Raw genomic sequence first — 24111 nt, 5'->3', positions numbered from 1 at the left:
TAAACTTGACCATCTCTCTAATGCTTTCTGTAATAGTGTGAGTCACTCGTAAATGTATTTTTTCTTATTTACATGCATATTTACAAAATAGTTTTGATGTTGGAAAAATGTGATTTTTATTCAGTCTTCATTGCAGTAAGAAGCAGAGATGATGCCTCAGACTGACAGTGTCAGGAGAAGCAAAGAATACAAGAGGAGGCATAGGTATGGAGGAATCATGAACACTGCCAAAACAGATGCACAGTGAAATATTATCATAAAGGTAACGGAAGTAAGGAGAAATGTAAAGGTAAGATTTAAAATTAAAAGAGTGTTTTCTGTTCTTCTGTATTCTTTCTGTTGGGTCAAAGCAATAGCATCTTCTGTTGGGAAATGTCTTTGCAGGAAAAGTTTTATCAGAACTGCATCTCGTGACAAAGACAGTAACTGATTAATTTGATTTACAGTACATAATTATTCCCTCCTAGGTAACTCTGGAGAGGGATTGGAATGAAAAGTTAGATACAAAAAACAGTGGGGAGACAATATCTGAGGGCAGGTCTACGTCTGCCTTGAATGTGAAGAACACTGGCCTAGTAAAGCTGATAGCAATATTATGAGCCATGTATAAACTTCCTTTATATATATATAATGGTACTGAAATTATAACTCTATCTTTTGAAAATGGGAGTTACAGGAAAATAAAGTAGCTGAAGATCAGTCAATATCATGCCAGGAGCTTTAAGAAGAAGTCTGCAAAGTCCCCACATGTAGTGGGTGGATGTTTAAAAGTTCAAAAGACTCACATTAGGCAGTCTTAAATGAGTCAGTCTATGAGACATCTGATCTGTCAAAGAAAAGGAAAATGAAAAGGAAGAGGAAAAGAAAAATGTGGTTCAAATGTTGGAGCATGAATTAGGACAGAAAGTAACTGATAATGGACTGAGATCTGAAGCCACTGGTGTAACGCTTAGTCTAGCCCTGAACTGGCAAACTGTATGAAAGGTAGATACTCAGTTTCTGTCATGAAATAGCTCCTCCCAAAATGTTTCCTCACACTAATCTTACTGTTCCCATCCACTCCTGAACTTCTAAAAATTTGAAATCTTTGACCCCCTGACTAGGTATGACTTTCTGTTGTCCAACCTATATTGAGTGGAATGAAATTCTTTGAATTCTTCATTCTTTGTGGTTGCTTTCAGAAGAATTCAGGGTGCCTTGCACCATCACATAGACAAAGTGATGAGACTATATTAACAACTTTATCAAGCTTCAAATCTTTTCTTGGCAAACACCATTTCTTTAAAAGGTCTTACACGAAATGTTCACTAACTTCTTAACACCAAATACCTTTCCAAACAATCCTAATCAAACATGTTTTGCACTGTATCGTTGCATAACATGAAAGATACAGTTTGCTACTTTATAGTTCTCCTCTGTAGTAAGTGCAGCCAGTACAGACTTTTCATATGCTTAGATATCTGCATACAGAACAGGAGGAAAAATAGATGGTTTCTTTCTTTGAATAAAAGAAAAGCTATAGCTTTGTTATCAGAGGCTGGCTGAGTGATAACTTTATTTGGATTCTAGTCTATTAGTTTACCACTCTGAATGACCAATTATGATTCATCTTTCCAAATATGAGCTATTTCATAAATCCTGTTGAAGAGAACAGCAGTGGAACTGAAGAGCTGTCATGGAGCTCTGCCAGTGAAGTCAGAGATGCAGTTACAATCTATCTGCACATAATTTAATCCCCTCATTGTATGGGTTGAAGGCATGAATTCCAATACTCACACTTAAAATGCTTCAATTAAGGATTCCTTGTCTTGCATATATTTAGAGTTCTTAAGGAGTGCTGTTGTAAAACTATTCAAGTGATTTAATTGGACATTTCATACCATATATTAAGAGCCAAATTTTGTCTTCGGAGACCTTTAGTGTATATGACATGAGATGTTTATTTTACTTGGTTATTATGATAAAAAGTGATCCTGTTCTGGGATCTTCTGCTTCTCCAAGTTACTGCTTTTAATAGTTACTGCTTTTAATACTGCTTTCCACACTTGCTTTTGCAAACTGTATCTCTTACACAAAAGGATTCCTCAGCTTGTCTTCACAATCAGACCCCAGGCACCCTCTGCTGAGTATTTTCTTCCTTTTTTTTTTCAATGGGTGAAAGGGCAGTGTTGGTAATAACAGTTAATTGACCAGTGAAAACTACTTCTGCTTATGTTCTGTAGAAAAGGTCATTCCATAACTTTGAAAATACACTTTTGGTAAGGGATAACATGCATGGCAAAAACTGTAATGATAATGTTGGACTTTTATTGATAATGTTAAGGTCTAAAATGCTGATCTTGTGACATGCTTTCAGTATTCCTGGAAATGAGTCTAATAGTTTAACCTTGGGGCATGTATTCAAAGCATACTGGTTATTTTCCATGATGACTTTTCATCATTTCCTCTCAGTTCACATGCCAAAATGTATTTGAACTATTACAACACAATAGTAGCAATAATATAATCACTTCCTATGGGGAGGCTAACACTTTGCCCTCTTCAAAGAGCTACATGATGTCCAAAATAAATAACACTTTTGGTGTCATGGGAAGCACTGGGTATCATACGGTGAAGATGTCTAGGCATGTCGACTATTGTGAAAACTGAAACTTGGTATAGAGCCTTTTGTATGTCTCTTATGAGTATGAAGAATTATGAATGAGAAAATCCTAATCTTTCCTTTCATATATGACCTGTCATAACTACAAGTATAGTATCTGGAAATAAACACTTTCATATTCCTGGTAGTGTCCTGAAAAAAAGGGAAACATCAATGTTCCTCAGTATTGACAGAAAATTTCCTCTTGTCTCAGGACCTAACAAGTTGCATTCTGCTAATGCTGCAATATGTTGGCATATACAACAGGTTCAAATATATTCATGGTATCACGAGTCAAAGTGGGCATTTAAAAATATGCTCATCACTGGTAAGTTAGACTCCATGTTTGGGTAACATTTTTACAAATCCTAAAAGTTAAATGAGTTGTAGTATGAAAAATTGTTAGAAATAAAAAGCAGAAGGGCTTGCTTATTGTTTGCTCTACATTTTGTTGCTTTTAAAATATTTTTCCTGTGCAGTTAAGAAAAACATGTAAGAAAGAAGCCTTCATAGCTCTGAAACATCATGAAATGTGAATTGGAAATAGGCAAATAATCAGGTCATTAGTAATCCACAGTCCTGTTAGGTTAGGCAATATTTACAGTCAAATAAGTTAACAGAAAAAATACTGGAAAAAATAGTTTTGTGTATTTCTCACCAATAGGTATTGATGTAAAACCTAGAATATTCAATATGAACAGGCTGATCAGCACTCATCTCAAAGCTGCATGGTCCTTAATGTATTGAAAATTACAGTAAGATTCACTGTTCTTTCAGTAGGGTGAGAATCTGAGCTAATGGTTTGCTAATCCATTGTTCAGAACTCAGTATTTTAGCTCTATAAAGGCTAAGAATTTGGGCTTCATTTCCAAATATCAGACACACATGTCACTAGATATGGAATATGAAGTTAAAATCCAAATGTTTTTATTTAATGAGGAACAGTGAAGTTAGAAAAAGAACAGCTAGCCAACATAGAAGACAACACTTCAAACTTAATTTTTTATTGAAGTAGATCTCTTATGACTGTTATTTCAAATGACTTTGTGTTTCTGAAAGAAAATACTGGACTACTTTGCAACACAACTGCAGATGATGTTATTAAGATTCACTTAGTGAGGTTTAACGGAACAGTACCTTTCTCTTAGCTTTGAGTTGCTCATGATATTTGTCGGATGTGTCACCTGGTATTTCTCCTCCCCAGAGAGTAATTCCCACTATGGAATAAGTGATGCCCATGACAAGCAGTGGGAAACAGTAGACCAGCACAATCACAATGACATGATACCTGCAATGAAAAAACATTAAGCTGATAAGTGCTTTCAGAGCTGATGGAATGGGCTGCTAAAAGTCAAGTGCTGTTGTAACACGAAGCATGTTTTATATTGATTGGCTAGTCTTTGGTGCTTTCACTGTCTTTTTGAAAAAGTCTTCAATTGCACTGCAAATTTATCTACATTTTAATGAAGTGCTTTCTGGGGTCTCTAGCTCTGATTCAGAACTTGTACTAGCATAGATTAAGAACGACTCTGTAGTAATCATGATTACTGACTGCAGAATAAGTTACCTTTGTCCATAGCTAGCTGAATTGATTTATTTATTCCACAGTATCCTAAGGGCAAGCTAAGGGTTCTGAGCTCTAGTCTTGACCATAAATGAAAGAAGAAAACCAATACTGAAATACCAGTTTTATGCAACGACACTGATAAGCATCCTCTGTACATGTATTTCACATGCTGTATCTGTTGTGCGATATAGGCATCTCTGCTGATTTAAATATTGGTAAAAAAAAAAGGTAATTTCTTTTGCCTCATGTTAAATCCATGTTAAATGCCATCTTCACATAAAATTCCAGTGATTGATCAGTGAAGAATCCCCAGCTCTCTCTGAGAGTGGCCTTACTGCCCTAAAGATAAGTACCTGTGGATGGCTCCTACAGTGATAAAAATTATATATGATCAGGGCCTCTTTCACCTGCCCAAAGGAAGAAGAAAGGTCAAATTCAATGATGTATGGTTGCACAGGTTTTCAGCCTTGGACACAGAGTTCATCTTAAATACCAATGAGGACATGAAAGGGCAAATGATGTTTCTGTGCCTAGATAACCACTTATTCCTAATTCTGCCAGAGGGACAAATGGAGAATATATTCAATTTCAGTGGCTGTTATTCTACACTTTCAGAAACTGGAGTGAATTACAAGATTTACAGTTTTCTTATTCAAACTGATGTTTGAGATAAGTAATTGTGATAACAGAATAAGGTGGGAAGATTCAAACCTCTCACAAAAAGAACCAGAGGAAAAAATATGTGATTATGACAAGGAGAGGCTGGAAATGCTTGTTTTCCTGTTAGGATAAACTGGAAGCTTGCTTTGAATTGGGAATTCTGTCCCCATTTCTGACTAACTCTGTCTGTATGGAAGTAGTAATTTTAAGTGAGGCAATGATGGTAAACAATGCAACATGGAATGGAAAAATGCTAATGGGAGAGAATAAATAGATATTTTTTCCACGTATCACTTAAATGCACTGTCTTCCTAGCTTAGAAGGCCTGCTCTCAGTGACTGATGCTGTTAGCTATTCTCTGTGTAGCATCCATTGCAAGTGTAGACATCACCATGCACAAGCGTAAAGGAAGAAAAGCTTACGTAAAATGCTGTTTTGGACCACCTGGCCATGCTACATAGCAAAGAGTTCTCCCAGGCATCATCTTGGTTATGGAGTAGAGGCACTGAGGAAAGGCTAACAGGAAAGCCAAAATCCATATGCTCCCAATGACCACCTTGGTAGCAGTTGCAGAGAGCCTGGGTTTCAAGGGATCAATAATGGCCATGTACCTGTAAAAGAAAGCAAACACTTGTGCATATGGAACCTTCAGAGATTTGCGTGCATCTAGAATCAACCACGGCTTAGGACTGCTTCTCTCCTCATGTCATTTATACCTTTTAAAGAAATTGCAATAAGTAGTACTATGATTCTTCATCTACTCTTTCTGTACAATTCTATCTCATATAAAGATGGACTGGGATAGATCCAGAGATTTTTTTTTTTATGAGAAATTATGTACGCATTAAAAAGCAGTGTATGGCAATAATGTATCCTGAAGGTATCACAGAGTGTGAAAAAGAATCACTTTCTCTAATTGTATTTGTGTATTTTGTTCTATTGTTGAGATTTTAGGTGTTGCTGTGGGACTTTGAAGTTATAATACCAATTTATGCTCTAAGGTAATGAGTGTAGGTAAGGTTGAATTAGAAGATCCTCTTCCAAAGTGACACTTATATGTGATTACTGTTGTTTTGCTCGTCTATATTTGTCCTTTGGGCATTTATAGATCATAACATTTTCAAAGCCATTCATGACGTTTACTTTTTGTGTTCTCATCTTCATATTCAGCTTTAGATCATGAAAACCTTTCTTATAGAGGTAGGTGAGTGCTTAGGTCTATGTACTTCCAAATTCATACAGTTTGCTAGATTTTTAGCAAGGGTTTGAACTGAAGTCCATTGAAATCAATGGAGAAGCTTCCATTGATTTGAATCAATGCTTTTTCTGGATGATAGCTCTGATCTACTACAGTTAGACATTTAAAACAAAAGAAGGTGTGATTGTGATTTGTCCTCATTGTTACATTACACATGTAAGACTTGCCCAAGTCTTTAGGTATAAGCCACTAATAATAATACTTATAGTAGAAATGCTCTGGATAAAAAATTGTGCAAGTAATCTTTTGCATTTATCTTTACCTGCTATGGCAAACAAACTTCAGTCAAGATATTCCTACTTTTTGAAAATTTCATACTTGAGAGATAGGTAATTATAGGATAGATATGTGTTTTAGCAAAAAAATCTATCAGTTTATGGTTAACCATCAAATACATGATAAATTCAACATCTGCCATCATTGTGGCATTCAGCCCCTGATAGCATTAACTATGCTAATACCTTAAAACATCTAAATGCTATCAGAAACAGAGAATGATCGAAAACAACTTCAGTTCTGAATCCTCAATTTCCATATCTAGAATTTCAAGCCTATTATTTTTGCAATGTTTTTCTGCATTAATGTATTTTTTTTTCTCACAGGGTAAATAGTTCCCCTCTCTTTTGCCTGTTCCTTATTTATTTCTTTATTTATTTTGGCTAAAGCTAATGCTTTTGGTATTACGTATTAACTTTACTGAGAAATAAATCTATTCTAGTGCTGGGTGTTTTGTTCTCATGTAGTAGCAGATCTAATAAAAATATGAATCAATTGGATTGTTACCCTCTACCCCTTAGGTCCATTGTCCTCCATCACAACCTGTTAATGATAACATAGTCATGAGTCCTGACTCTCAAACTAATCTAGTTTGAGTGTGAGTTGCCATGTAATGTCCAAAGTGCTTGATCATCTGTACCTGCAGTAGGTGGTAACCCATAAACAAGTCATCATTTTCATATGCTTCTAGGACTCTCAAGGCAGCTCCTCCCAGCCTGGAATCATTCCTTTCAATTGCTAGTTTTCTTCAGATTGCAGATTGACACTATTTTATGTACTATTGTCAGATGTTTATTACATTCAAATTATTCTTATTCCCAGATGCATTATTCTTATTCCCAGTAGGTACCAACAATACTTCACTTTGGCTAAGACAAAATTGTGTTGTTATACCTCCCTGTCTGGAGACTGCCCTTTAAACTGCTGGATTGTTTGTGTGAAATGACTCATGGAGCTGTGCTAATAGAAATTTTAGCTGTTGGCTATCTGAGTGAGATAAGCCAAAGGGCAGGGATCAGAAGAAAAGCAGGCTGCTTGTCTTTGTTGATGAAGTTTGAGTGATGAGCTAACTGCCTAGTTTTTGCAGAAAAAGGATTACAAAAACATAGCAGTCAGTCATTCTAACAAACAAAATGAAATGGGAAGGAGGTGGAGGAGCCTTGAGTATTCCTTCAATAACGCTTTTGTGTAGGACAGGCTTAGGTGACCAGAGAGTATTGACAACTCTCTGTTACTGAACCTTTGATAACAAATCTGTTTTATTCTAATTTACTAGTAGACTAACAATTACAATTAAGTATCTAATGTTCCCTGAGTGGCTTTTCTTAGAAACAAAATTGCTTAATTAACATAGTGAGATATTGCTTTATAGCTGCAATTATTACACTTGTTCAAATTCTGTCATTTGAGTTTGGTAGTGTTTTTCTAGGGAAAATTATTGTCAGTCAAAATTTAAAAAATATCTGAGTAGCTGAGCTGTCTCTGGATGTTAATTTCTGTAGCCAAAAGATGCCAAAAAGAGAACTGAGTCCTTCTCAAACTGTTAGCTGTCATTTGTGAAGGAAGCTTACTCCCTCTTGACAATAATTTTTCTTGCTGGAAATGGTACCTAGCCGTTGCTGGTATTGAGAGGTGTGAGTTGTTTGTCTATCTCTTCAAGGAGCAGTCGCTATTTTTTCAATTGGCCCTTGCCTTTGATCTCTGTTCATTTTTGCTTTGGATTTTCTCATAGAATCATAGAAAGGTTTGGGTTGGAAGGGACCTTAAAACCCTTCCAACCCCCTGTCATGGGCAGGGACACCTCCCACCAGACCAGGCTGCCCAAAACCCCATCCAGCCTGGCCTTGAACACCTCCAAGGATGGGGCAACCACAGCTTCTCTGGGCAACCTGTGTCATTGCCTTACCACCCTCATAGCGAAGAATTTCTTCCTAATATCTAATCTAAATCTACACTGTTTTAGTTTAAAACCATTACTCCTTGTCCTGTTACTCCACTCCCTGACAAAGAGTCCCTCCCCAGCTTTCCTGAAGGCTCCCTTTAGGTACTGGAAGGCCATTAGGAGGTCTCCCTGGAGCCTTCCCTTCTCCAGGCTGAACAACCCCAACTCCCTCAGCCTACTTTCATAGGAGAGGTGCTCCAGCCCTTTGATCTGTTTCCTGGCTCTGCTCTGGACTCGCTCTAATACATCCGTGTTCTTCTTGTGCTGGGCCCCCAGGGCTGAACAAGGAACTTCAGGAGGCTCTGAGTAGAGGAGGAGAATCACCTCCCTCGCCCTGCTGGCCATGCTTCTTTTGAAGCAGCCCAGTATTTGGTTGGCTTTCTGGGCTGCAAGCACATATCAGGAATGAAAGCTCCTGCTAGAATGGGCTAGAGTTGCTGTGCTTAGGTGTTGCTTGGAAAACGAGTGAAAGTGAGGAGGCTAACTGTGGGATACTGTGTCTGCATGTTGCAGGATACTGCACCTATACCATCCAGTTACACATGGCTTACAACTGCCTGTCTTCTTCCATGGTGTAGCTATATTGTTAGGGCTCATTTCTTTACTGTAGTTCATACACTTTCATACATTTCGTATGGCAAAGTGCCAGAAACAAATGCCAAAGTGCCAGTTACAAGGAAGAGCACCAGAAATGCTGTCTGAATTGTTGACTGAATGGTGATGTTTACAATCTACTAGAAATAGGATTGTGTGAAGAGGCCAGGAAGAAAAGGGAGAATGATAAGATACAGGATCTGGAGCAAAAGCAAAAGAAGGGAGGTAGGGAACAGGCTGCTGAATGCAAATGTATAGGAATAGAAGAGAAACAAGAATGTCAAGAAATTAGATGAGAAGCAAAGAAAGAATTTGGTTCGGGAGAATATACTAAAAGATGATAGGCACATCACAGAAGGATGATTTATGATGACTACAAGCACTGAAGACTGGTTACACTGCTGAAACAAGTTCTGTACCCACACAAATATTATTCACTGAGTTGCTGTGCCCATTTGCTTTGCAGTCATTGGACTTTTATTGTTCAGTCTCTCACTGAGATCTTCAGTTTCAGGATTGGGCGTCTAATGCTTTCTTGCTCCAGAAGGAGCTGGTGATAACGCCACAGATAGCTTGTTCCACACAGTAAAGGGTGGGAGCTGAATCTAAAGTACGTATCAACTGAGAAGAATTATCTTATTATGCTCAGTTATCACTATAAGCAAAAACCATTATTACCCCATCCAACATAAACACTAACACTTGCAAGGTAATTATAAAATTGACTATGCACATTTAGAAATGTAATAATGTAAATATGTGCAGGTGGAGATTCAAGCCAACACTTGCAAGAACGCCAGTTATTCAACGTCTGCACTGTGTTCTGAGTGTGTGCATTCTCTAAAGAATATTTAGGTAGCACTTTAATCGCTAGCATCACTAGCCTTTTTTAAAATTATTATTATATTTTTTTCTGTGATCACAATATAACCCACTGACATCACTCTTCTTTCAGCTTTACCGGTGTTACTCTTTCTTCCTAGCTAATTACTTCTGAAGTCACCAAGAGCCCTTCCATTGAACCTGATGAGAAATCAGTCAGGCTGCAAGGTGTAATGGCTGGCGCATGATGATGTGCTTGCTGCAGTGCTCCCTCCCTTCAAGACTGTTTTCTTATCTGCTACGGTTATGAAAGATCAAGTTTCTCTCAGATCTGCTCAGTTTGGCTGAAGTCCACAATTTACTGTTTGGTACTTGTTTCTTAGGTTCGTCAAATAAAAAAAATCTGTTTTCTCTGAAACCATAAAAAAATCCTCATTTGAATAACATTGGTAAACCCTTTAAATTACTGTTTATAATGACAGCATAATCATGTAGCTGTGTGCTTGCTACAGTTTGCAGACAACATAGTAGCCGGTTAAGTACTATAAAATCATCCTAAGTTTGTGTATTATGGTCCTGACAGTAGAAGGTAAAAAATAATCCTAATTTAGCTTTTTGTAAGACTGCATGCATTGGTTAATACAGACAGGAAGTTTTTCCCCCTTTAACACATTATTTAGAAAACTGTTGCAAAAATACATTGGACACTTACAAAAAAATGCTGCATTCAAATCTGGGTCCTACAAATTCCCATCTGGAGATACAGCTGGAATCCTTTAATCATTCTAAGTGTTTTGTTTCACCTGTTTACAGTGTGTTTATAAAATCAAATGGAGAAAGAAGTCATCAATTCAGCCCCAGATCTTAACAGGAAATTTGTCAAAGGGAGGGATTGTAACAGGGATTTGGCAAAGGAAGAGACTGAGAGAAGATGATAATGCATGCATATAAGTGGCTCGTCAATGGCAGATAGCAGAGTGCACTTCATGAACACACAGATGCTGTTGTTCCCTAAAAATAGCTGATTTGAAACTTTGTCTCCTATCATTGCATTTGGAATCAACTGGTAATTAAGAAACTTGGTTACCGAAATTGCTGTGATTCCCTGTCCCTTATTTAAAACATGGTCATTGAAAGTCCTATAAAATTTCTCTGTAAGGTGGGTAGAGTAGATTAAAGGAGACTGAATGAATGGTGAGATTTTAGAGGCATTTTTTGATTGACGAAAAACAAATCTGCAACTTCTACATTGATTTCTGTCAACCAGTGCAAGTCCTCAATCTTTTCTTGTGGAATTGATCCGTGTTCTTCACTGAGATTAACTTCCTCTGCAGGAAGCATGGCTGTGGGCATTTTTGTAGGGCTGTCTTGGTTGAACAAGACTGCATGGCCAGAAGGATCTGTAAGGAACAATGTTACTGTTATGCAGTGTTCACCTTAGAGATAACAGCATAAAGAAAGAGCATATGACAGTGTGATAGGTAAATAAACACTTTGTAGGTTTGAGAGGTCAGTGAGCTGTATCCTAAAGGGGTGACTTGGACTTGATTTACCCAGAGATGCATGTGCTGCTTGGGGGGAATGGCTGACCTGCTACGAGCTGTGGGTAATAGCTTAGTTTGTGTAAAATCAAGACTAATGCCCAGTGCTTTGCTTTTGGGTACGTTGTATCAGAACCCTTAAAACAGAAATACTGGTATTCAGTATTGAACATCCTGGAGGTGCTCAAGGCCAGGTTGGACAAGGCCCTGGGCAAAATGATCTAGTGGGTGGCATCCCTGCCCATGGCAGGGGGTTTGGAATGAGGTGCCTTTAGGGTCCCTTCCAACCCAAGCCGATCTGTAATTCTGTGGTATTCCTCAGTATGACTGAATTCTCCTAAAAAGTGCTTTCTACTTGATAATGTGTGTGATTTTTATATGTGTAATTGATTCTATGGGAGGTATGCCATAGCTATGCATATTAATAGAAAAGGGATAACAATTTTCTTTGGTCTGTCTCATAAATTGATGGACTAAGGGACTTCTCCTGACAGGAAGGCTTCTGTTTCTCCTTTTCTTTCAAACTACCTGGGCTATGAAGAACCAATTTCTATGCAAAGTCTGAAAAAACAGCTCCATCTGCACAGACCACAGCTTGCCTACATTTCTGACATTGCCATCTGAATGGCTGTCTTCTTTCTCCTTGCCAGGATGAATAGCTAGGACAGATACGGAGACAGATGGGTTATTCCATTCTCCATAGTTAGCTCAGACACTGTCAGATTATAAGAAGATTGTTGACACCCTGGTTCATTAAATGACTTCAATTGGTAATGAGTTGTTTATTATGAATCAAAATTGAATTATTTCAGTGCAATGTATGATAAAGAACCCTTACTTCACAACAGTAAAACACACAGCCCTATTACAGCTGTCATTTATCTGCCGATGTGTGAACACCTTTTGTGATGAGAAACTTTCTGCTTTACATTAGGATGACTTTTGCAGGCTAAGACCAAAGGAGAAATCCCATCAAAATCAGGGTCTTTTTACGTGGTCAGCCAGATGTATCCCTAGGAAATTTATGTTCTCATCCCTAAAATTGATTTAGAGGCCAGTGATAGTTCATTTTAAAACTTTGACTTAATCCATGTTAGAACTGTAAAGATGAGTGTAATACAAAACAACCAACCTAGTTTATCCAACTGTGAGTTATACTTAGGTTCTTGTCCTGCTATGGGGTGGTAGGTTGCATATGTTTTGAAATAACTATTTTGGCCAGACATAAATATTGTGAATGATACAGATTTGTCTCTTCATTGCTAAACAATCGGAAATACATGTATGTAGACAATAATATTCAAGAAAAACAAACAAACAAAAACAAAACCAAGCCCTCAACTATCTTTGGAAAAGTGCTGCAGGTTATATACCACAATAGACTACAGATGTATCTTTCAGTAGTTTTTATTAAGCTATGGGTAAGGGCACTGAAAAATGTATTTAAGCCTAAGAGACTGTCTAAAATGAACTTCTCATTTGAACATATGATTTGAACTTGTCAGATGTTGTTTCCTGCCTTGGACAGGGGTTAGTTGCTGTTGTAAACGTTGCTTGGGGACTGGTATTAGATGATCTTTAAGGTCCCTTCCAACCCAAACCGTTCTATATGATTATGCTGCTGGAGAGATTGGCTTATCAACCTCAGCCTTTTCACTGCACTTTATGAAAGCAGCTTGTTAAATCGAGTATTTACTCAATGCAAAACAAGCAAAAAAAAAAAAGCTGTTGTGCCTGTATTTATTCCCAAACTGTCTCAGTATGTTACCAATAATGTAACTCCGACAATAATTTTGACCAAAAAAAACCACAGATGTTCTGTATTTTTGCTTGATCATTGTGAGCTTATACCACAGCAAGAAATAGCTTATTTTTCCTGTCTCTGACAGTCTGAATCCTGTAGCAATTGGATCAGGATATTCTGCCGAAACCATTTCACCTCTTTTCTCAGAAAGAAAGAGAGAATTGTCAAACCAAGAAAATCATTTCAGGGCGCCAAGTCATGTGGTGTACTTATAAATGACATTTCAAAACAGAATCCTTTGTGTTTCACCTCTTGATTTTTGAACCCTTAAAGCTCTCCTGTTCAACTTTTTCTCTCTAGTTCTGAAAACTAATATTTTTAGAGGGCATCCTAGATACTGGAATCCAGAAATTTCACGATTCGTTTAAAAATATAAATTTTGGGAACACAGAGAATGGGGAAGGTATTTCCCATTTGAATTCTATTGTTTGACTGGCAAAATAGTAATAGTAAAATTAGAAATAACAGTAATAATTTTAAAAGCTTATATTTGCATTTTTCTCTTCATGATATTCAATGACCAAGGCTGATGCAATACTATAAAGTCAACCATTAGTTTGAACAAAAAGCTGTATTGAGCTTTAGTTTGGGGGAAAGGCAGATGGTATTTTGTGTACAGTTATAGGATAACAAGGGGCAGATAACAATCAGATGTGAAAAATCAGCATTGTGAGGTTATATAAGCTCGCTTCATCCATCTTTATGGATGAAAATGTTCTCAGATATTAAGGGGGTTCTGTCTGGGGAAGATAGTTTGTAAAGCACAAGAAACCTGGAAATAAATCCATATGACTTTTGTTTCTCATCCCTGTGTTCATCTCTACCTGATTTTCAGTGCAAGTTCTCTCTTCTCTTCCCTGTACATGGAAATCAATTCTCTGAGACATCTTTCCTTTGAATGACTTTCAGAGAGAAGGGGAGTGAGAGGCCAAAGTCTGCAGGTCTGTTTGGGCTGAGCTGTGTGCAGGCAACGGCAGCTGGCTGAGCAGGTTTTCTTCCTGCCATTTCTTCAGCCTCTTCTGTGCAGTTGTGAGCCAAGCACAAAAAAAACTTGGTACCATGCCCCTGTACGAGTTCAATTACCAATACAAATACTAGCATATATGTTTTTGGCATGCGTCTTTTGCTGAGGCTGCTACCATACAACCACAACATGATGTCGTGCCCCGTTCACTCCATATCCTAGCCTATTAGACATGTTCGATGTCATTATTTCACATACGCATTTCCCTATTCTTTGGTGTTTCTGAGAACATGGGACAGGTGACACTCAGGCAATTAAATACCAGTTGAGATAATATTATTCTACAACAAAGATGCAAAAGTGCAGTTTGACAGGTTTATCAATTTTAAAATGTTTAAGGCACGTGAAGGCCTTGAACAATTTATCCCAGGAATAGAAAATCATTCAGAGCCAGATGCCAAAACGTATTCTATTGCAAAGAACGTGCATTTTTCAATGTGCCAGCTGCCTACTTCAGGATTCCAGTAACAGATTCATTTACGGGGCTTGTGGTACTGCTTTGTGACAATAGCCCTTCTGGCAGCGTACACTTAGAGAGCTTGAAGAGCCTAGGTGGTATTTGAGTGATACCATGTACACATGATAAATTCTGGTATTGTTTGATAAACTGAATCATGTGCTTACAGCTTGCAATTATCTTCTATTACATGCTTGTATCACATTACTTACACTGGAGCCCAATGACTATATGACTGTATAGAGGAATTATTAACAACCATTAGTAATTGAGCAATGTTACTGGAAAATAGAAAACTGACCCATGTATATGCGTACTTCCGTAGATATATTAGAAGTCTAAGAAATAAGGTGGAAAAGAAGAATGACAAGTTTTGAATAATGATATTGATGCAATAGATATACTAGGAAATTGGTAGGAAGAACCTAACACTGTAGTATAAAGATTCATAAAAGAAGAGGTTAGAACATTCAATAAGAGGAATACAACAGAATTTTAAATATATTTTAAAATCAAGTCAGATAAAAGTATTTATAAAGAATATAAAATTTTACAGTTTGAAACTCCAAATGTGACTGAAAAAATAAACTTTAGGATTATACACTCAGCTAATTTACAGAAATAATGGTGAAATGCCAAAGGAAATCAGAAAAGCTGTGAGAGCAGGTAATGCAATAATAATAGAAGATAATAGTGACTTTGGTGTAGACAGAAATTAGATGCTTAGACAACATTAATGACTTCTGTATGGAGTATCTACAAGGAGAAGCCCAACGTAGACAAGAGGCTCTTGAGATGATCTCAAACAATGCCTAGAATCTGGCTTAAATATTATTTTTCAAATAGTGGTTAGAGTGTGCCCAGTTTTAACATCTTGGAAGATACAATAAAGGCCCAAAACCATCTCCTATGGTAGTGCTTGATGTAGAAAGGGGGAACAATGAGAACTTAAGGAAGCTTATTAAAAAGAAATGAGAAGGGCAACCAAAAGGAAGCAGAGACTGTAATAACAAGACTCAATCATATTCTGAAACACAGAGATTCTGCAATTATCCAATAATTTGTTAGGAAAGGTTGATTTGATTTTGAGTTTGATTCATGTTCAGCAAAATGAGTGTAGAGGTGCTGGGAAAGAGAAAGTAGGGCCCGTGGCTCTTGGGTTCTGATTTCCCTTCTGCTGCAAATTGTTCGATTGTTGATTTGATTCTTTGTTTGCGTCTGCCAAACTTTAAAAAAGACTGTCATTTTTTGATGTCCTCATATCAACCTGTTATCCAGGCCAACCACATGGTGCTGTGTAGTCCTACTTAAACAGGCTGTCTGAGGTACCGGGAATGAGAGCCAAAGTACCTGTGTCTCAGCTCTGATTTTAGTAGCCCCATTCCTCCTAAAAAATATAGTTGCAGACACAGTTCTGTGGGAGGCAAGAAAAAGTGCATTTTGCTGTATCAGAAGGACCAAAGAAGACGAAGTTATTATTGAAATCATAATGGGACTTTGGTACATTAAGTTTAAAAAATGGAGATTTACTTCAATAAGCTTCTGATTTGAACTTAATTATGGGACTGTCATTAATGGCCCTCTGAGGCAGCACGTTTTAACAGCTCTGGAGCTTATGTGAACACAACATGTGAGGGAAGTTCTGGGATTAAAAAAAAAAGTCCACAAAACTTGAATTCTCTAACATAGGACTTTATTTTGTCATTATTGTACTGTAAGACACTCCAAGTAGCAGAACTGAAAAGTGGGCTAGGACGTCTTCAGAGTATAGGGCTAGGATAGATAGGTAACATATGGCAGACTCTGATCTTTAAAAAGATTAGTTCAAATTCATGTTTTTCTCTTTTTTCTTTTCCCAATAATCGGTAAAGAATAATTACTTAGAACCTTGTTACCAGCACACCATTTTGATGCTACTGTGTTCACCTGTGTTGAGCAGCAGTGAGCCTTGCAGGGTGTTTTGCAGTAATGCAGAATTTCAATGTATTGTAAATGTAATTTTATTTATATTTGTATGATCAGTTGGCATATTTATATATAATTCTTTTCAAGTACTTTTGTATATGAAGATACTTAATACCTAAGTAATAGTTCTTCAAAAGTTTGTTAACATACTAGGAAGAAAAGAAGTAAGATGCGAACAATCAGCAACTACTCCCTGTCACTGTTGGAATACCTTGTTTAATTCCACAGAAGTTGCTTTTACAAAGAGTTAAACTTAATGAAATACAGAAATCATTGTGGAATTGCTGAGAAAACAGTAACTGAGGAAGTCATTCTGTAGATGTGCTAATAACAGGAAAAAAAGCATAGAAAAAAACTAATGTTCTACTGAAGGCATGCTATTTCATGCTATGTTGCTACGTCTCCAAACTTCCACTATAGCCCTCAGATACTTGCAGAGAATTTCTAGGCTCATACTTAGAGCTGGTCCGAGAAGGAGACAGTCTTGGGTCTAGACATAAAATATCAGCATACATGAACCACTACTTTTTGCATGCTAAATGCTACTAGGAATGGGACAGTGGGTCTTCAGTGGATGGATCCAGATGGCCTATCCCGTTCAGTTCATTTTAGGAGTATTTTAAGAGTTTGTCCCCAAAAAGCAGCTAAAGGAACTATAGTGTCCACTGGAATTGATGTAACTGTTGCACTGTGCAGCTCTGGGCATGAGCAGAAGGAACAAATGACTGCCTGTGGAGCAGTGCAGAGTGAAATCTGTCTGCTTCTCACGCTTGAGCTGCCTGGGTTAAAACTGCCTGCAGTACACTGCAAACAGCCTGTTGGAAAAGAAGCAGAAGACCACGAAGAAGGGGTGGTCACAAACGTGAATAAACCCACACATTTGAGTCTATGTTCAGTGGCCAGGCTGCCATATGTTGATCAGGATAGTAATCTTGGATATTTTCATCCTCAGCACCAGACCAGCACATCCTACTGTGGAAACTGCCTACTCCATGGAAGTCTGTGTCAGCCCAGCAATTTCACGGTGTACACATTTTAGACAGTATCATCTACAGAAAGCTTATGCACAGAAAGGAAAATTGTGCTGCCTGTGACCTCTGCTCAGTAATGTCTAGAGTCGCAGCGACTCATTCGTTCTCTGTGAATGTTAATATGGTCTAAAATGATCAAAAAAGCAAATCTTTTTGGTGAGCTGCAAACCATGACTTTTCAGTATTCTGGGATGTTAACAGTTTGTATTGCTAAATCATCTGACGTGATCCCATTCTTTCAGCTCCCTTGGTAGCTTAACCCTAATATTTTAAATGAACATAAACATGTTAGGATGACTTTACTGGGTCAAAACTAAAGCACAGCCTCCTGTCTGAAGCATTGGCTGAACTTTTACAAAAGGAATTTACAAATAGGAATCAATGCTTTAAAATATATCCCCCCAGAAGATCTGTGCCATGGAATAGGGCAGGCTCTACATCCAAGAAGATTCCTCAGGCTTCATTTTGACCATCAGTTTTCCTCTTGACTCTGCAGAGAGTTAGCCAGGAAATGGTTAAAGGTGCTGAATACATCAGATGTGATTTGGTATAAAAGGAAAAGGAATGGCTCACCTGAGAGAGCTCACCTAAAACCAGCCATGGCATTGTTCACTGTGCTCCCCTAAGGGAATGTTTTGAATGGTCTTTGTCTGGGGGCAGGTGAGCTTTGAAATCATAGTGGTGGGAAAGTTGTGATTCTTTTTTTTTTTTTTTTTTTTTTTTTTTGAGACAACAAATAGATCAGAGGGAGTAGCAGCAGTTACTAACTCACTACTGAGCATCAAGTGTTTCACACTGTTGAACCAAGGAAAACATTCCAATGTATTTATATCTGATCATTGCAATTCTAACAGCGTGGAGCAGAGCTATTCTTCACTCACTCCAGAAAATCATCTTTCTGTTTCCCAATGAATTGTGTTACACAAAACAACTTCTTCATTTCCAGTTTCCTAGCATATTTGAGAACTTTCAGGCTGGTACATACTACGTCTGTGTTGATATTTTTGTCAGAAAAATGAAAAGACCTTACTCAGAACATCCTAGTAACTTGGCTCAGCCAAAACACTGACAGCTCCAGCAGTAACAGTTAAATCTTCAGCATCAACTAAAAAAATATTAATCTTTCTGAAAAGCTCAAACTAGGTGAGAATCTTAAGTTAAAACTAAATTGGCAAGAATTGGAAGAAATCTTTGCCTGGCTAAAGATAGTATTACTGGCTTTACACTACCTCCTCCTTTATTGGTGGAAAGTAACAGTTGGGAACAGTGCATCACTAGCAGGAGGAAAGTGCACTGATCTCCTCCTGTCTTCACCCATCCCAAGAGCAGAGAGGTAGAAGAGCTGCTACAAATCTGATTTCCAGTAGCATTTCCAGCTTTACAAAAGAGGAATTCTCAGCATCTGGCTGAGAATGCCACCTAAAATCTGCAATTAATACAGCCAACAGGAAATCATTATGTCTTTGTGCACAGCACCAAGAAAAGTGCGACATATTTCCCAGTCTTTGCACCTGGAAACAAGACGTTTATGAAGTTTTGGAAGATGGCTCGAACCTCACAAAATCTTAACTACCATCACCTGAAAGTTCTGCAGCTGTGCCAAGTCTCTTCATGCAGGATGCATAACATGATTTTGGTATGTGGAAGGGAGTTTCATGAGTAATTTCACTGCATTGCTAAAAGCAAAATAAATAAATAAATAAATAAATAAATTACAAACAATCTGTTTTTCAGAACAAAAATTTAGGAATTTATTGGTTTCCTGAAGCATGTGTAAAGTTATCCCTCCAGCACAGCACGTATGAAAATGATCGTAAAGGAACATTTCCTAGCGGAGAATCACAACATCTTCTAAGAAAGATGGTCCATTAAGGCATCTCTGTTGGAAATCTGACAACTCTATCTCCCCTTTGCCGTATGGAGACTACAGCTGTCTTATTCAATTACTGTCAAGAGTGCAAAGGTAAAGTTTTTCCCCCATCCTGTTTTCTTTCACAATCTCAAAGGCTGCTTTGCCGCAAGTAATCAGAAAAAAAATCAAGCACTTTGAATCCATGTTCTTACCAGACCTCTGGGTATGCACAGATGGCAGCCTAAATAGTCTCATTAGTTAAAATCAGGAGGAACCAGGCAGCTCAGAGCTTTCTGTGAGGAGAGCTATTAAAAACAGAGTCTGGAGCGATTTCTGAGAAGGAGGCAAATGCCTCTGCCAGATGCAGAAATACAAAGAGGAGGGAAATTTGAAATTCCCTCCCTTCACATGCAATCTCTACAGCTCCTCATCATGATGAATTAGATGGCATCAACTAAGGGAGAGATACTGTTTTGGCAGGTGGGGAAAGCAAAACCCCGAGCAACAGCTGTTGTCACAGAATTAGTACTAGAAGATGGAACACAGAGAGCAGCTGAAGTCAAAGAGAGGGAGCATTTGTTGCAAAAGAAAGCGAGAGAGTAAAACAAATGAAAGGCTGAAGGAGAAAGACCAAAGACAGGGAGAAAACAGTGCTAGGGAGAGATCTTGAAGAAGGAGAAGAGCACAGTTGATGAACTATTGAGGACTCTGCCTCTTGTCACTTACTAGTTGTTAACTTTGAATTTTTATTTCAGCAGCAAATCTGATCCCAATCTCTCACCCCTGTGCTTTTCCTCTCTTTTCTCACCTGTCCACGGCAATCGCCGTCATGGAGTAGATGCTGGCGAAGACAGCTGTGATGGGGAAGAAGTTGTGGAAGCGGCAGTAAGCCTCCCCAAAGTACCACTCACTATGCAGCGCATAGATGAAGTTGATGAGAGTGTTGAAAGCAGCCATGGAGGCATCGGAGAAGGCCAGGTTCACCAGGAAGTAATTGGTCACCGTCCGCATGCGCTTATGAGCCAGGATGATCCAGATGACAATGAGATTCCCAAAAATGGCCACCGCCACCACAGCGCCGTATGCCAGGGACCACAGGGCGATGCGCCAGGAGGGCTGCACAAACTGATTGGAGAAGTTGGCTGCCACGGGGGTAGAAGCATTTCCAGCTGGGGCTCCCAGCGCCTGTCCCCAGGGATCGCCTGCTGCAGCGAGGCTGCTGTTCCACCTGCTGCTCACACTCCAGTTGGCTATGGGGACAGAAGTCATCTTGGATGATCCTCCGCTTTCTTCAGGGAATGTCTCTCCCACCTCCCTCTCCCGACCCTCCAAAATCCCCCCCCCAAAGATAAGAAGAGGAAAGAAAGAAAAAAGGAAGTTAGGCAGCACAGCCAAGTACTGGGAAGGAGAGAGCTGTCAGAAAAAGCTTTGGCTATGCTGTTCAGACTGCTAGAAATGCTGCACTAGCTGAATCAGGAGAGCTACCTCTGGGTAGAACAGAGTCCCATTCCTCCTCTGTACAGCCACCTCTTGCTTTTGGTTTTGCTGAAGGAGAAGGGGACTGGGAGCTAAGGCACGTTTTATAGGCTTAGGAGTTGCCAGCGTCATGAAGGGAGTGGAGCGATAAGCTCCATAGGCTGGTAAGATAACACCTCTTTCTCTCTGTTCTCTCTCCTCCCCTTTTATTTCATTCACTGTCAGCAGACACTTTCAGGAGCTGTGGAAAGCACCACGGGCAAAAATGAATTCTTGTCTCATTTCTGTGGAGATTTGTTTTATATTGCCTTGCTTTAAGTCATTATTGCACATCCTTCTTAAATAGCCTCTTTGCTCTGTCTGTGCAAAGCTAATTAGTTGGCTTAGTTGAACATCCAAAAGATCAAGACTTTTTATTAAAACTCTTCCCAGATTTGCTTTTCTGCTACTGTCTTTTCATTTAGTGCATGCTTTCCTTGTAATCATTCTGTTAACTACAGGTTTGTGACAGTGACCTCTTTCATATAAAGAAATACATCTTATCGCTCTCTAATTTTACTTTGCAATCTGTAATATGCAATTACCGTCACAAATATGTATAAAATTAAAATGTGACTACCTTTTACTTACAACACTATTGTTGGTGCCTGTAGACCAGTTCGCATATTCAGCAGATACTGTTTGTGGAAATATTATGCAGCCCTAAACACAGATGTTTGTAAATATAGGTAAAATAATAGTGTTTAGTTTTCTTTTGGTATATGAAAAAATATATATATATATTGACTTCTTTGTACTTACTTGCATTTACTTCACACTTAATTCTATTATTTTGAGCAAACAGTATTTTTATGTCCAGCGATTTCTATACCAGTAGCAAAAGTTAAATGAGTAAATGTAATACCTGATATTTTCACATCGAAGAAATCAGGTTCCTTGTTAACAACAGCTGGCACAAAGATTGCATACTTTGTGCAAGGGTTGACTGCAAAGGACTTCAACTAGCAAATCTTTGCCCTTCAACAGGCTGCAGTCTTCAGGGAGAAAATGTGTTTTAGTACTGATCTGCTCTGTACTTCAACAATTTAGAGCTACTACTTGTCATCATCAGAGCTTTCAGCTATGACAGCAGTGGAAACTGTTCAATATCCCTATTAGCAATGACACGTTCTACTTTTTTTCTTTTTTAATGAAAGACACATATAAAAATCAGATATTCCCACGTGCCACTTTTTCCCTGTTTTATTTACCCACTGGAAGTAGTGCCTGCACTTTAACTGTCATGTCTTCAGTGCAGTTTTAATTTGAATGTCTGCTATTATGGACATTTCTATATTCTTCTGAGGTCTTGTCAGCTGACACGATCAAGTGGCAGCCCACCCCAAGCTCAGAAGCTCTCCTGAATTCTACCCTTTGCTACAGCATATCTAGAATCTACCCATCCGCATCATGTTCTTGTCACAGGCAAGCCACTGGAATTAATCCCACAGTTCCCTTTATTGCATCCTACATCTTTCATCTGCATCATCCTTCGTCCTCTCCCTAGGGGTAAGTATGAAGAAGTGAATAGTAGTTTGCATGCCGTTTCCCTAATAGCCTTTGTGCCATATTCTCATGAGATACTGTAATGAGAAGCATTGTGCTGGCAGAGGCTGTAGTACTGCTGCAGTGGGATGAACTACTCTTTAAGTTGGCTCCACAGTGAACTAAGAGATACATTTCTCTGCCCTTAAAACTTGTGTAGAGGGGTCTTTGGAAGGCAGTGAAGAATAAGCAGTTGAGTAATTCAGGTGCACTTTCCTAGCAAAATCAGCGGGGTGCTGGCCAGAGGGAACTGATTTCTTGCACGTGGTACTGCCAAGCATGTAGCAAAGTGCAAACATATAGGAACAGCACACTAAAGCACGTGCAGTAACAATTTCCCCTGGGTGGAAACAAAGAACTGTTTGAACTATTTGCTTTGTAAAGTTCAGGGAGTTACAATCTGGTCATGTGTGAGGCAGTCACATGTCGAACAATGTACCTCACAGGGAAAATAAGGCCATTGTGAGACCTTAAACTCTTTTCCCTCATTCTGTTTCAGCAATTCTGCAATACAACCTTTACAAACACTTTCACTGTTAATTATATTTCTCTCATCTTAGCAAATTCTCTGTCTCAGTGGTGGATTCCCCTGAAAAAGGTGCGACATGCAGTAGTTCTGCACTAATGCCGCAATTAGGGTCCATATTATGACTTTGGGAGCAGCAATCTAATCTCTTGTTCCTCTTTTCTCACAGGAATGAAGGTTGTTCTAGCACTCTGCCTTGGAAAATTGTTAGCCATTGCATACTGGGTATTCTGGAGAGACCATTTCCTTGTATCTTTCCCCTGTCCTTTACAGTACCCCAGGGAAATTGCTCCTCAGTATATTCCTCCTCACAGTGTGAGAAGTCAGTACAAGTCATCATCTCATTACACAAGCAAAAAAGCTATAGGTAAATTGAGTTCTTGAGATTCAGTTGAAAAAAAAATAATCTGGAAGCTTTTTGTATTCTATTTCCGAAATGTCAGCCAGACCACCAATGCGGTATGTGAATCATAGAACAGACGTGTCAGCTTTGTAGCATAGAAACGAAAGTGTCGTTCATCTCAGTCTTCCTCTTCAGAGGAACCCTGAGGAAATACTCCACTCCTTTAGGGAACTTTTTAAACACTCCTCCTAGAGGAGCAGCCTGGTACAATCAAATGGAGCAGAACCAGCTCCTGCTACATCCAGAAGACTACAACAGAGGTAGAGGTAGGTTAACCTGTCCTTTAGCACCTGTCTTACTAGCATTTAACTTAACCGATTAAGAAAATAGGTTAGGAAGCCAGCAATTTGCTTGTGCCTAGAGGAGAAGTTCACTTGGACAGTGAAGTCGGCTGTGCTTTTCTGTCAATATTTGTATCGATTGAGGTTTGGGCAGCTGAAACTTACCAGCATTCAGGTTCTCAAATACGTTGTACAGCAACTTTGGTGAAAACATTTGTATTAATAACTTCTGTGTAGCAAAACCTGCCTGACTGGTGAAACTCATGTAAAGGAGCAGTACAAAAGACCAAGATCAGAGTTTATTTTGCTTGTTCTCCTGTAGAAAAATCAAGAAGTTGTAAAGGTATCTATTCTATCATTTTCTTCTAAAACTGTTTAAGGTATATGAGTTCTTAAGTTTTTCCCAC

At 38.6% G+C, this 24111-nt stretch overlaps 1 protein-coding gene and 1 long non-coding RNA gene across 2 annotated transcripts in view; one reads left to right on the top strand and one right to left on the bottom strand.

Moving 5' to 3' along the window:
- Window positions 1-21183, bottom strand: part of TACR3 (tachykinin receptor 3) — a 35682-nt gene extending 14499 nt beyond the window's left edge. The window contains exons 1-3 of the mRNA XM_035325544.1: window positions 20243-21183; window positions 5291-5479; window positions 3779-3929 (exon numbers count right to left, since the gene is read on the bottom strand). Coding sequence (XP_035181435.1) covers window positions 3779-3929; window positions 5291-5479; window positions 20243-20703 — 801 coding nt within the window. The 5' untranslated portion in view covers window positions 20704-21183. The remainder of the gene's footprint in view (window positions 1-3778; window positions 3930-5290; window positions 5480-20242) is intronic.
- Window positions 1-24111, top strand: part of LOC118166567 — a 176205-nt gene that overhangs the window by 25880 nt on the left and 126214 nt on the right. Inside the window, exon 2 of the long non-coding RNA XR_004750584.1 lies at window positions 137-289. This is a non-coding gene — a long non-coding RNA (uncharacterized LOC118166567). The remainder of the gene's footprint in view (window positions 1-136; window positions 290-24111) is intronic.

This window comes from Oxyura jamaicensis, chromosome 4, assembly GCF_011077185.1.
Source record: "Oxyura jamaicensis isolate SHBP4307 breed ruddy duck chromosome 4, BPBGC_Ojam_1.0, whole genome shotgun sequence".
NCBI lineage: Eukaryota > Metazoa > Chordata > Aves > Anseriformes > Anatidae > Oxyura > Oxyura jamaicensis.
The sequence above is the reverse complement of the archived record's forward strand: the minus strand, read 5'-3'. Positions and strand labels throughout refer to the sequence as shown.